The sequence below is a fragment of the Emydura macquarii genome, unplaced genomic scaffold, assembly GCF_026122565.2.
Source record: "Emydura macquarii macquarii isolate MOO-44397 ecotype Brisbane River unplaced genomic scaffold, CSIRO-AGI_Emac_v2 contig_374, whole genome shotgun sequence".
Lineage (NCBI taxonomy): Eukaryota > Metazoa > Chordata > Testudines > Chelidae > Emydura > Emydura macquarii.
In genome coordinates, this window is record NW_027130511.1 from 5,959,651 (window position 1) to 5,973,867 (window position 14,217).

General features: G+C 48.3%; 1 protein-coding gene across 1 annotated transcript; it reads left to right on the forward strand.

The window, feature by feature from the left end:
- The first annotated feature begins 811 nt into the window (after nt 1-811).
- NGB (neuroglobin) lies at nt 812-9,329 on the forward strand. The gene is made up of 4 exons (XM_067532689.1): nt 812-1,543; nt 3,797-3,908; nt 5,363-5,482; nt 6,928-9,329. The coding sequence occupies exons 1-4, from the start codon at nt 1,440-1,442 to the stop codon at nt 7,072-7,074; spliced, it is 483 nt and encodes a 160-aa protein (XP_067388790.1). The 5' UTR covers nt 812-1,439; the 3' UTR covers nt 7,075-9,329.
- Nucleotides 9,330-14,217: the final 4,888 nt, after the last annotated feature.

The following is a 14,217-nucleotide window of genomic DNA, read 5'->3' on the forward strand; positions in this document are numbered from 1 at the left end:
GGCTGCCTGTTTGTTATCTCAGAGAAGACTGCAATGATTTTAAATGAGACACACTCCTCAGGCACTTTTGAAAACCCCGCCTGAAATGATTATTTGCCATCTGTCCACAGTTTCTATTTGTTGAGGGTCTCCTTAACCCAGGTCTGCCTGATTGTTTCCTCTCTCTAAGCTTGCCTCAATGCAGTCTGAGTCACTGGGCCCTTTTAAAAGAAGAGTTTTTACTTGGAATGTACTTTGAATGTGTTTGAAAGGTCTATGGACCATTATTAAATGTGTTGTCTTGTACAATTGGCTTCCCTTCCGTTAAATTAAATGTCATAATGTTCCCTTTATACATTTCAAATCTCTAGAGGGCACCTACCAATGGGTACACCAGGAGACTGAGAGAATTACGGATGTCAATGAAAGTGACAGGGAGCAAGGGGACACTGTAGCCTTAAGAGCATCACTGAAAATAGCTGAAGGAAAGGGGACACTGAGAGGCAGCAATGTGTAATGGTTAGGGCAGGGCTGGGAGTTGAGAGAGTTCGGTTCCATTCTTGGATCTGTCACTGATTTGCTATGTGACCCTGGGCAAGATTCTTCCCTTCTGTGTCTCTTACTTCATCTGGACAATAGAACTGGTTGGAAAATTTCAACCAAAATGGGTTAAACCATCTCCTATGTGCTCAGGCTGAAAGTCTGTGGTTGCTCTTTGTGTGTGTGTTTGGGGGGGGGATATAACGAAGTGCAAATTATTAATTTATGTATTGTGTAGCTTTAAAAAGATTGAAGGAAGTGAGGGAAAGGAAGGTGACACTGTCACTTTAAGAGCATCCGTGAAAGTGTTGCTACTAGAAGCCGCTCTGCAAGACAGCCAGCTGGGAAAGTGCTGCTGATAAAGGGAAAGGAGCTAGCTGCAGATCCAGATCCTTGCGCCTGATGGTGTGTGACAGGGACCGAGTCCGGAGCTCAGTTTTATCACCCTGCACCGAGACTGGGAGAGGGAGACACAAAGAAACGTCTTAGCCAAACAGCAGGGGGCAATGAGAAAGCAATAGTGAGTCCATCATTCTTGTAGACCCCAGGGAACAACATGGATCTTCCCCAAAGCATTCAGGTTTCATCTGATTGCTCAAACAGGGGATCTTTTTAAACCCACCTGTGCCCCTTCCAGGCTGGCAGTGGCAGGGCAGAGAGGAGAAGAGCTCTTGCTCTGTTTGGAAATCCCAGAGATGTGATCACAAAGTCTTGTGCACTGTGCAGAGAAGAGCATCTTTAGGGAGTGAATAGTGTGTGTGCATCCCAGCTCCAGAGGCACTGGTAGCCCTAGATACTTGGCTTAATACGAGATCAGAGCCACCTGTAACTCTGAGTGCAGAGTAAGTAGTGCAGTTACTTTCAGAAGAAGCACAAGGTTTTCCTGGCTCTGTTCTTAACCTCCCTCTTTCTACAATAAAATGGAGAGTGGAAGATTATCCAGCACAGAACAGGCGCTGATCCGGGAGAGCTGGCAGAAAGTGAGTAGCAACCTCCTGCAGCATGGCATCGTCTTGTTTACCAGGTGAGTAATGGGCTGTTATAGCAACAGGAGTCTCATCCAGATATAGAGGAAGCACCTGGAGCAGTCGCTAGCCACAGTGTTTCTCTGCTAGCCGTCGTCTCTCCCCGACCACCATCCCTGAATTAAGCAGGGGTGTTTTCCAGTCCCTGATAAGAAACAATTCCTTCTCCTTGGCAGTGATTTCTTTTTCCTGGCTTCATCACCTCTCTCATCTCATTGCTCCTTCTGGCCATTTGTTGTTTGCAGCCTGGAGAGAACAGGAAGAAGCTTGTTGGCATTTAAATCTAAACTTTGTTAAAGGGGAAGCAGGGAGAGTGTACAGGGGGAGACGCTTGTGTGTATTTTTTGTGCCTTTGCAATGATATCCTTCCTTTGTTAGCAGAGCAGATATTTCTGTTGTTTAAACAGCTGCTTGCTCCTTGTGTATATGCTCAACTCTGTGGAGTGTATCTAAGTCACTTCTTAAATGTTTGTGACATTTGCAGTCTCCAGACACAGGCAGAGACCTGGCCACTGGGGAGAGGATTAACTAATTCCAGGATCAACCCCAGAACAGAGGAAAAGGTGTATGGGAGAGAGCACCTGAAAACCCAACTCGCTGCCTCTTCCAAGTAAACAAGCCCCTAAATTAGGGAGTAGAGGGAGAGAGAGAGAGAGAGAGAATACCTGAGAAGTCCTTTAAAAACCATGGATCTAAAAGTTCATGATCCGCTCCTTGCTTCAACACATCCTGTGGAGTGTTGCAGATGCAAATATCTGGGGGAAAAAACACTGCCCAACAGAACTGGAGAGAGGAACTACCTCAGGGGAGGTTAAAAAGTTTTGAAAAAGGTGTGGGGTGTTGCAGCCGGATGTAAAGTATTTTAGATGAGGCTGATGTGTAAGAGACTAGGAAGAAAAAAAATTGCCCATTGTGTGTATATCTGTGTCGGTGTGAATTAAGGACATAAGAACGGACATACTGGGTCAGACCAATGGTCCATCTAGCCCAGTATCCTGTCTTCTGACAGTGGCCAATGCCAGGTGGTTCAGAGGGAATGAATAGAACAGGTAATCATCAAATGATCCTTCCTGTTGGCCATTCCCAGCCTCTGGCAAACAGCAATCTCTGCTTATCCTGGCTAAGATCCATTGATGGACTATCCTCCATGAACTTATCTAGTTCTTTTTTGAACCCTGTTATAGTCTTGGCCATCACAACAACCTCTGGCAAGGAATTCCAAAGGTTTACTGTGCATTGTGTGAAGAAATACTTCCTTTTGTTCGTTTTAATCCTGCTGCCTATTAATTTCATTTGGTGACCCCTAGTTTCTGTGTTATGAGAAGAAGTAAATAACACTTCCTTATTTACTTTCTCCACACCAGTCATGATTTTGTATACCTCTATCAGATCCCTCCTTTATCACCTGACTCTTTTCCAAGCTGAAAAATCCCAGTCTTATTATTCTCTCCTCATATGGAAGCTTTCCCTTACCCCTAATCATTTTAGTTGCCCTTTCTGTACCTTTTCCAATTCCAATATATCGTTTTTGAGATGATCAAATCTGCATGCAGTATTCAAGATGTGGGTGTACCATGGATTTATAGGCAATAAGTTATTTTCTGTCTTATTATCTATCCCTTTTTTAATGTCATACAACAGAGGGTCCCAGGGATGGCATCAGTCCATCGCATCTTCCTGAGCTCTTGCTTGTTGCACCAGTTTGTGAGTTATAAGCTGAAAAAGTTGGTGGACGGGGTCTGAATAGAAAGCCAGTGATTATCTGGGAGATAGGGGTTTATATGACCCTCCTTACTAAGGTATCTGGCTGCAGCATTCTGGGCCTTCCTGAAGTTGATAGAGTTGGCATTCAGGAAGTTTTATAAAATGGGGAATTACTAGAGTTAAGATGGCAAACAACTAGGCCAAAATAAAGATTTCAGCCAAGACAGAGTCAGGCTAAGGATGAATTCCAGCAATGGCTTGGAGCTAATGTTAGGGAGCCATAAAACCATCAGTGAGGAATGGGGATTTGGGCTAGAGTAACAGAGGCTTTTTGTAGCCAGAGATGACCTGAACTCTCCTATATTATTAACCTTCCTTTCAGAACTCCACTTTTTTCACATAATTGGTGGCTGGAATGGTGAAGTCAGGTCACCTCTGGGTGGTGGGGCTGATGGATGGATTGGCAGAGAAGAGTCATCCTCTTGGTGATGGTGGAATCATTTTAGGAGGAATGTGAAAAGTCTGGGGTTTCTCTCTTTCTGTTGCAGGTTGTTTGATCTGGACCCTGACCTGTTGCCCCTTTTCCAGTACAACTGCAGACGGTTCTCCAGCCCTCAGGAGTGCCTCTCATCCCCTGAGTTCCTGGATCACATTAGGAAGGTAAGGAATGAAGAGGCCCATGTGGTCAGCGATGCATGATACAGAGTAAATTCCCTGAAAGGGAGAAGCCCTGAGTAGCAAACTGTGCTTTGGGTGGGCTACGTCTCTCTTATGTCCACGTGCCATGAAATGTCAGACAACTCACTCCCTGAAATACAGAGACGTTAGTGAAGTTCTGTCAGGGGCAATCACCACCTGTACAGGAATGGGGGTGGGGGGTGCTGTGTGATAGCACAGCACAGATATTCCTTACACTTGCACCACAGTTATTAATTCACTTTGGTGAGAATCAAAGGACTGAAATGTGTCTGAGAATTTCGTACTGCTTAGATGATGCAGGACTGACCACAATAGAGACTGAAAATCCTCTAGTTAGCTACACACAGACCAGAGACAGTCCCAGCACTTAGATACCACAGTGATGGCATGATACAAAACCCTAGATAGAGAGAGAGGCCATAGACTAATTTCCTGCTGTAACTAGAGGGCAGGCATTGCCAGTGATCTCTTCCTGAAAGTTCTCTTGCTTCAGGGCCTGAAAGCCCACAGCACCCTAAGTTAGCTATCATAGGATCCATAATGAGGGGCAGTAATATACACATTCACCTCATCCTCAGCCAGGAAGGGCAGAGATGGGGAAATAAAAGATCTATATATCTTCTTGGAGGATCCTGGTGTGCTTGATATATTAAATACAGCACAGCAGAATCCATTCATTCAGCGCTGAAATGCAGCCACCTCAGGGGTAGAATGCTGCAGCTATTTAGTGACACACTACAGTGCTACACAATGATTCCCCACACGTGTGAAGGAAAAATTCCATGTCCCACTGAAACTGAAAAGGGAAAAATTAGGGAGGCAGAATGTAATTATCCAGGTTGGAATTTGATCAGGGCTCCTCAACACTTGCCAAAAGGGTCATGGAAGCTGTAATGATCACTTATGGTCACATCCTCAGCTTCAGGTCTCATCCAACATGCTACACATCACAGTGTCACAGAGAGAAGAGTTCCCCATACTGAATCACCAATACCACTTGCCATAGCACCTGCTGTTAATGTTCCTTGGAAGGGGTCTGGGGATGGCGGGGGTCTCATTCAGCTACTAACCAGTCCAGTCTTGCTTAGCTTGTGAGATGTTGTGGTAGCATAACAGCATCATAAGGTGAAATGATGTGGTCCTTGGGTTTGTCTTTGCCAGAAGAAGGGGATGACGTGCACAGATGGGGAGGGCTGAGACTGTAGAAACACTGTATTTCAACAGAATACAGGTTTACATCAGGCTCTGTGGTGTTCTGACCAAGCTCTTCAGCATAACAGAGCAGAACAAAAGAGGCCTTCATTGTACATCAGGCTGAGAATGGCTCTATGGCTGATGATGGGAAGACTGTTTGGAAATTTTGTTCCCAGAAGATGTTCTCTGCTAACTCCATCCTCTCTGGATTTCCCCTGCAGGTAATGCTGGTGATAGATGCTGCTGTGACCCACTTGGAGAATTTGCCCTCTCTGGAAGAATATCTCACCAACCTGGGCAAGAAACACCAGGCAGTTGGTGTGAAGGTGGATTCTTTCTCGGTGAGGCATCGTTTCTCTTCATGCTACTTCTGCCACAGTATTCTCCCAGCTTCATCCTGATGGTCCCTGAGTGGCAGTGTATGATTTCTCATTGTGCCATGAAGCCGGGTTCTAGCACTTGTGCACATGCATTGCTGGGTTATTTAACTATGGCTGGGCAAGTAAACGGGCAGCCCAACCCAATTCCAGAATCTGAAGCACCTACAAAGTGACGATTAGTATACTGAAGGGAAGCAAAACCCCAAGCTCGATCTTGAGATGGACTTGGGCTAGCCTGAGTTGTATTCCCAGCTCTATGGGCACAGCCTTGGGGTGCCATTTGCAAGGGAATACAGCTACATCTCAGTCTGCATTTGCATGGCACAGGATTACTGAACCTCAACACAGGACATTGCCAGATGTCACAGCTCTCACCTCACCTCCCATTCCCAGGTGGTGAGGCAGAAGTATCCCTTTCCCTCGGTTTAGACCCCAGCTTACCCCCATCGTACCAATGAGTAGGAGCCGAAACACTGGGTCATGAATTGCGATGATGGAACATTTCAGGCCTGCTAACCTGAAGTACATAGGCTCCTTTCCTTTATCTCCCCGAATGCGATGTCTTGTGCCACTAGCCTTAGTCCTTGGGAGACTGAGCTAGAGTCATCATTACTCAGTGGATAATTATCCCTCGCTGCGGCTTGTTTCCAGCAGCCTGATGGAGGGAGGTTCTGTGGGGAGCCAGAGTGTTGATTCCATATCAGAGCAACTATTTCTAGGGAGTCCGCTGGACTGCTGTGTCAGTAAAGGGGGTGTGGGTAGAGATGGGTGCCATGTAGTGAAGACGTCTCAGGGTAGGGTGGGCTTTGACTGTCCAGTTTAGTCTGATACACTGTGGTCTCTAGCAGCTGCTGTAAATAGCTTCTGCATATGCCTCAATTTTACCTACCAACACTGAGATAGCACCGGGGAGGCTGGTGGTGACATGCTAGCGGAGAGTGAAGATTTCCGGCAGCTGGCGCTAAGGTGGATTAATAGTCTTGCCTAGAGTCCCACCCCCACTTCCCTTTTCTGCTGGAAACCCTCATTCCGCGCTGGCCTGTGCTCCCTTTATAATCCTTCAGAGGTTCCCAGAAAGGGAGCTGTGAGGGAGATCAACTGAGAGCACGAGGGGTGTGGGTACGAAGCAGTGTGGAGTAGGGGAAGTTGGTGTGGAGGGGATCAGCCCACAAGCAAAGGTGAGTGGGCAGCCTGGAGGAGAGATTGGAAGGAAGTGGAAGTGGTAGTGGGGGCAGGGCACCTGTTGGGTAGGTGCTGGAGAAGTTGTTGTGCTGTCTGGGCAATGCAATAGGGAAGGCTCAAAACGGAGAGGAAGAATAAATTCAGCAGTAGAGAAACTGACAGCATGTTTGTCCTGAGGCATCTGCCCTTGACCTCTGACCCTGGTGCCTCTGTTTGGTTTGCAGGCGGTGGGAGAGTCTTTGCTGTTCATGCTGGAGAAATGCCTCGGTACTGCCTTCAGCACAGACATGCGAGGGGCTTGGACCAGGCTGTATGGTGCCGTGGTGAAAGCCATGAGCCGTGGCTGGGATGCACGCAAAGAGGGGGAATAGACCCAGCAAGTCTGGGCTCCGGCTTTCCTGTTCCTAACCCAGCAGCTGTTCTGAGGAGAGAGCTGACTCTCCCTCCCAACCATGCCCATTCCAGGGCCATCTCAGTAGTCCTCTCTGTCTCGCTTTGATATAACCCACATCTCTGCCTCTGAGGATGGCCAACGTGATCCCCTTTAATTACACTGCAATGAGCCCTGTCATCCACCTCCAGGGGGCAGGGAAGAGCTGGGCTGTGGCCATTACAGCCCGCAGAGATGGAATGAGCTCATCACAAACGGAAGCTGCCGTCCCTTCATTTTTTCTCTCCACCTAAATATTCATTGCAGATCGGTTAATTCTTGCTCTTTGTTCCCTCTGCATTTCCCCTAGAATAGAGCCCAGGCCTTTCCTCATGTAAGGTTAATCACAGCTGTGTGTATTTCCAAGGGAGAGGCTGAGCAGTGTAGCTTTTTGAAAGTGGAACTGGGTTAATCCCAGCGTAAGGCTGCTTTTACCGGGTCTGAGCTGCTAGCTGGCTGGATTTGGACTGACTTGACCGGTTGATTTAACCTGAAAGCCAGTTGAAATGCAGCAGCTACCAATGCTTTTTAAAATGTCGTACTCTAAAGTAAATTACATAAAGTAAGTACAAATAAAGACTTTGTATTTTAATAAAAGTGACAGATGCAGTTTTCTCCTTGGAGCAGCTTCCAAAAATCATCCTGGTTCTTGGCCAAAGAGAATGTTGTTGGAATTCTTCCCACGTACAGATAATTTACATGTTTATATCTTCCTGGATCCTTAGGGATAATTGTTACCTATTACTGAAATGCAGCCACTACTAGGGTGGAATAAAGGCACCTGATTAACAGCATACAATAATGCTGCACCCCAGTTTAGGACAGGAATTGAGTAAGAATCCAGTATCCAATTGAAAATACAGGAGGAATGTTCAGGTGGTAGAATCTAATTATTCCAATTGGAATTTGAGCTGAACACCAGCAGTAAGATCCTGACTCCTGTGAAAAGTGTCCCATGGGATGTTAAATGACCCCACGTAGTTAGGAACTCAGTTTTATGTCTTATTTGAGACATTGCTCCTCCAGAAGCACAGAACACCCTGGTCGGGGCATTGGTACTGACCGAGGGAAGAGCACACCCTACTGAATGTCCAGCACTACTCCCTACAGCACCTGGATTTTCCTCGGTGATCTCTCATCCCAGCGCTAACTAGATATGACTCACTGTTATGTTAATGTAGCTACTACCCAGAGTCCTGGTGTCCTCACCTTGTAACAAGAGCTCCCGTCTATGGTTTTGGTAGCAGCTCTTTGCCCCCTGGCCAGTTAGAGGATTCTCAGTTGCATAATTCTAGAGAGGCTAGCGTGGCTGTCCTGGATATCAAATGTGTGCTGAGTTCATTGCATCTCTGATGACGGCAGCTTCCTTTTATCCAGAGGGATCATCCTCTTCTCTCCTTATAGGTTTTAGGACTCCGCTCTTCTTTTCCTATCCTACAGACTCTGAATGTGGCACCAGCTCTCTCCTCTTACTACTCTGTCTGTAAGACAAGCTGGTTGGATGTGGTAGCTCTCCTCTAACCTGCAACTCCCAGCTAGGAATTAGGGAGGAGGGAGCTGGGCCTGGATCCAGGAGAAAAACACTGGTTGTGCCTGTGTATCCTAGGAGGAGAGAGTTAGGTTCCCCAAGGTGGAATTCTGAAAGGTGATCAGTGCATATCCAATAACTTTTCTGCTGCTGTAAATGTCTGAGGTCAAAGACTGGCTCTCTGTGTATGCTGTGGCTGACTGGGCAGCTGCGTGTGATGAGTAGATCTGTGTGGGTACAAACTACTACACCAAATAAGCCCCTCTGCCCATCTTTCATAGTTCCTTAACTTTACCTGCTCTCTGCCATGTTTTGTGTAATTCCTAAGAGAAATAAACCAGTTGTGTGTGTGCCACTTAGCTCTGTCCAGACTATGTTTAATAGACAGCCACATAGTAACAATGTTAGTACTTGAATCACACCTTCCTGTGAGTGATTAAAGGTGACCTGCAAAGGATTTTTTTTTAAAATTAATCTCTGCTTTTTTTGCTTATTTATGATTTCAAAATAAAAGACCTGAAAGGTTTGAAAAGGGGAGAGCAAGAGGGAGGATTTTTTAAAATTTCTGTGTTCATCTTGGAGATAGCAAGAAGGTCAAGTCTGGTCTTGCATGGCTTTGCTAGAGGACTGCTCGATGGCCTCAGATGTCTATTGGGAACTACTTCTCATGTACCTTATTGGAAGGGGCCAGCTGTTGAATCTTTAACAGATGGCCTTTCTACTAATGGCTCATTACCCCAGGGAGTTGAATAGACCCTAATGGAATCAATGTCTGAGCAGTCAGACGAGTAATCCCCTCCCTTCTCAATTGTTCATCTTCTCCTCTCATTTCTTGTGATCCTGTCCTTGCGCTAATTCTCCAGTTACTGTAAGCTGTGTCTACGCTGGAGAATGGGACCATTGCTAAGTGAAGCAGTGGGATAGCCCTACTGAGAGCACCTGCTATGCAAAATATTCCCACTAGCCACATAGCTTCAGGTTAAGGCATATTGTGGGTTTACCGCACCTCCCAACTATAGTATATCATTTTGCAGGCACTGCTTTGTATCTGCCAGTTGCCAGCATCGCCCTCAGGATCAATGGCTTCTGGGAGATGTGGAAATGCCTGTCGGGTTACCTTGGTGATCCCTGGAGCATTGTGTGAGAAGAGATCAAGCTCCCATAATTCCCCTGGGGAACTCCCATAAACCCCCTGGAGTCAGCACCAATTCCAAGCTGTTTCCTCCAAATGGAGGCCAGCTCATGCTTGGTGGGAGAGGTGTTGGTGGGCGTTTTTAAACAGCCACCAAGAGCGGCTGAGGCAAGACCGTGGAGCATGTTCCAGCCGTAGCTGCCGAGAGCCAGATACCAAAAGGAGCAGCTCAGGATGCTACAGTCTGGCTTGCCTCACAACTGTCTGTGTACATGGCTGCAGGCTGGGCCTGGATCCATGGACAAAGCTCACCTGATGGGGTACTGGTTTTGGCTCCAGACCAGAGGCCAATTGTTCTCCAGAGCTGGGCTATTTGGGGAAGGAGACTCCTACAATGTGAGCTAGCCCTGATCCTGCAGAGTAGCCCATTAGAATGGGAGCCCCTGCTCCCTCTGGGAAAGAGAGAGGTGAGCACCCTGTGGAAACTGGCTGCCCTGTTGGTTACTGGTCATTTGGGCAACAGGATGGGCTTGGTCAATGGTGTAGTGGTGGAGGATTGTGGGGTAACACAGAGTGTGCTGTGGAGGAATGTGATCAAGGGGGCAAAGACCTGAATTCCTAATATAAAAACCTTCCCTTCCCACTCTCCTTTATCCATCATGCAGAAGCTAAAAGGCTTCTCCCTCCCCACCCTTTGCAAGTCACCTCTTTGGACTTGCATCATGCCTGAGAGATAAGTAGGTACTGTAGGTATTATGTCTACTTGCTTCTGGGGGGAAACTGAGGCATGGATGTCTTGGAGCAAACTCAGGTCTCCTGGCTTCTAACCTTGTGCTTTAACCACTCTATATGCAGCCCACCCTTCCACTTGGGAGCAGTGTTAAAGCATTGTTCAGGATTGGCGAGTGCAGCATTCCAATGCATGAGTCCTAGACCAGAGATGGGCCATTTCTCTAACTCACACTGGTGAACTATGACTTTCCCTTTACCATAGTAGCATTTTCCAGTCCATCAGTCACACTGATGCTCTAGCTGAAGAGGCTTTCTACCCAATTCCACTATCTCCCCGCTGGCCAAGCCTTGGCTGTGTCGTTTTGCATCAGGCTGTATTATGTAATTTTTCAGCCCCAGCTGTGAAAGATTTTTACATGCAAAATTACTGTAATCAGCTGAGTGGATTCTTTGAGTGACTGAGTGCTCTGAAGTGCAGCATAACGGTGCCCTAAACAATCGTTTTAGTGTCTCAGGAACCTTGTTGAGCAGTCTGTTCCGCTCTGAAGGAAGGAGAGTGAGAGCTATTAAACAAGGGGCTGAGATTACAAACACTGCTTGCTCCCGCTCCAGGTGTCCGCACCTGGACTAAATCTTTAATGCTAACTTTTAAGTGGGAGGAGACAGGTAGGAAATGTTATTTGGCGTCTGTCTGTCTCTCTCTCCTTCCCCCCACCCCATCCTCTCTCCCCCCCGCAAGATTGTCAATTCTGTGACCAAACATTTTTTTAAAAATAATTGTTTGCTGTTATGTAAGTAGGACCTACGGTTCATGCGGGGGGTGCTTAAAATCAGCAGAGGGCATCAATGTTAACTAACATGTAGTGACTGCAATGCAACTGGAAGAACCGTGTTAATTTCTTCTCTTCTGAAACCAGAGTGGAGAAATTCAGTGTTTGCCAGCTGGCAAGGGATGAAAAATCAGGGAAGGATTTTTACTGTAAAATTTGTCTGTGAGATAGAGAGAGAGAGAGAGAGAGACTCTCTGGAGCATGGAGTAGAAAATAGAATTTCCTCTCACCATAATCCCGGGAGAGGGCGGACGCAATGAGGGATTGTCACCAATTTCCATGCGCCTCACTTCTGGTTTGCAATCAGTTCAGCCTGGTGCCTTCTCCTTCCCCTTCTCTGTTTTCCCTTTGGCATAGGCACTCCAAGAGCTTAATTCTACTGATCTCCACTTCCTCACTTGCCCAAAAGTTCCTGAAGCTGCTACCATGCTAGATTCTCCCTATCCCCACCTATCACTCATGCCCTAGCTGCCATCTGTGCTCCAAAGCCACATCTACTTTCTCATGGGGATGGGGTACTTGCGTCAGAGCCTCACACTACCACCAGGCTTTCCTTGTCCTGTGTGCACCTTCTGATGTGACCTGCTGTACCACAGCTGCCCCCTCCACTCCCAGAAATGTCCCCCTCAGCCATATCTGTCGCCTCTCTGGGGCACCAAACTACGTTCCACATACCCGCTTCAGCACTGGCCATGGACTCTACCTGTATCGTGATGGTTGGGATCTTCACCATCCTCCCTCCTCCAAGAGCGTTGCACTGGGCTGTACTCTACAGAAGGAATGCCCACATGGAATGAGTGATCTGTGCCAGCTTCAAAGTCTGTCCCTACCTCCTGAGAATGCCCATGCACAGGGGCAGCAGGCAGAAATGGGCAGAATGGGGCACTAACACAGGCTGGAAGTCACTAGAGGCCTGCCCCACCCACCCACCCACCCACCCACCAAGGCTGTACAGCCTGGTTCTCTAGCCAAGGCTGCTCCCCGATCTCCATTGCTGGAGGCTCAGGGAATTTGTCTCTATCCTGCCTGCTCTTTATTAAACTCATGATTACAGGAGAAGCAGGAGCTCTGATTTCCATGGTAACGGTACCAGGAGCCTGCCAGGGCAGATGGCTGCCTGCAGCAGCACACAACACAGTGGGTAGGTAGCCCCTTCCCATTGCCCGAAGCGTGGCGAGGAATCCCAGGGAGCACGGCGCTGGAGAGAGTTCGCATGCATAGCACTGCAGTAGCCAGAGGCCCTGTGTGCCAAACCCTGGGCCCCCCTCAGTGCATTGGCGCAGCATGCTGGATAAGATGGGGTGGAAAGGAGAGAACCAAGAAACCCCTTTGCCTGCCACCCGCAACGCATCCGCACCAAGCTGGCTGAATGGGCGCGCCTTATCTGCCTGGCCAAGAGCGCCGGTGGGGAGCTAAATGTATTAAGGCCTCTCAGGCTATTTTGACTCCTCTACCTGTGGGGCTGAGGGTGCTTAATTTTCACATATCTGCTGTCATTTCAAAAGCAGCGGCGGAGGGGCCTGTACACCTAATACAAGGCCCCTGGTGTGATGCTCCTGCAGTCGCCAGTCCCCTTGCCTCCTGCAGCCCTGAGGGAAAATTGCCTTCCCGGCAGACGATGCTGTGGTGCCAGCTCTGCCAGCGGCCGCCCCCTGATGCTTTCCCCTCTGCTGGATGGCTGCCAGATGAGCAGCTGGTGAGAAGAGGCAGCTGCTGCTGGCTGAGAGGCAAGACAAGATGGGGCGGAGAGCATGCTTGTACCCACACAGCTTGGGCTCAGGGCTGCTGCCAGCCAGCAGAGGGCAGAGGCTGGCTCTCAAACCAGCTCCTCATACATGACTCAGTATTTACATGGAGCCCGCTGCAGGCTGCATTGCCCACCATTGTAGGTGGGTTTCCCTTTGCATCCAGCTAGGCTGCTGCCTTCAGTCTTGTGCTAACAGTGTCTGCAGCTGTCCCCTGCTCCAGTTCCAGGCTGAATCTGTATGGGTGGCAGAGTGATGAGGGGCTGGGGGGCTGTGCTGAGCTCTGCTCGGAAGGGAAATGTCAGTGTGCCTAGCTTTTGGAATTGGCACTGTTCTATATGGCTTGTTTTTTTCTCTCCCTCCCCTGGCATGTTTTTTTCGCCCATTGTCGCCCTCCAAAAATGTTGTCACTCCAACCTGGGCCCGCTTTCACCCCAAGTGCCCAGTCACCCCCCCTCCTCTTCTGAAGCATGTGCACAGTGAATGCTTCCAGTTTAAGGCATAGTGGTGGAAGAGCAGGCAAGGTGGGGAACGTGCCCCCCCCCCCACTGGCTGGAGCAGCACAGCTAAGCTGTGGACCCCATAGCATACATCCGACCCTGGGGGTTGGAACCAGCTGGTTCCTCTCTGAAGCCACTGTATTGGTCTCCAGACGCTCAGCTGGCATAAAGAAACAGTCTCTAGCTGCTCTGATTGTGAAGAAAACTTCAAAAAAATGTGTCTGGCGGGTCCCCCAAGTAGAGGTGAGTCTGCAAAGAGCTTAGCGCACTAGCTCTGAGACGTGTGAAGGGGCCCATTCAACCAGGTGCAGGCGTCCTGCAGGTGCCCAGTGTTGGTAACTTAAATGTCACTATTTAGTTCACCAGTGTCCTTCCTCATGTAACAAGAGCGGGTCACAGCTTGGTACAATTTTCTTTATGGGATGGTTTGGTTTGGTGCCACAAGTTGGTGGTATTTGGGTGATAACACTATGCTTTCCCCCTCCCTTCCCTCCCCTCTCCTCCACCCCAGCTGAGAAAGGTGCTAAGTCCCAGGACCCGTGACGCTGAATGGCAACATGATCTTAGTTTGAACAGCTGCATGATCGACTCTGGGCAGCCTCTTCTTCTGGTGGCGT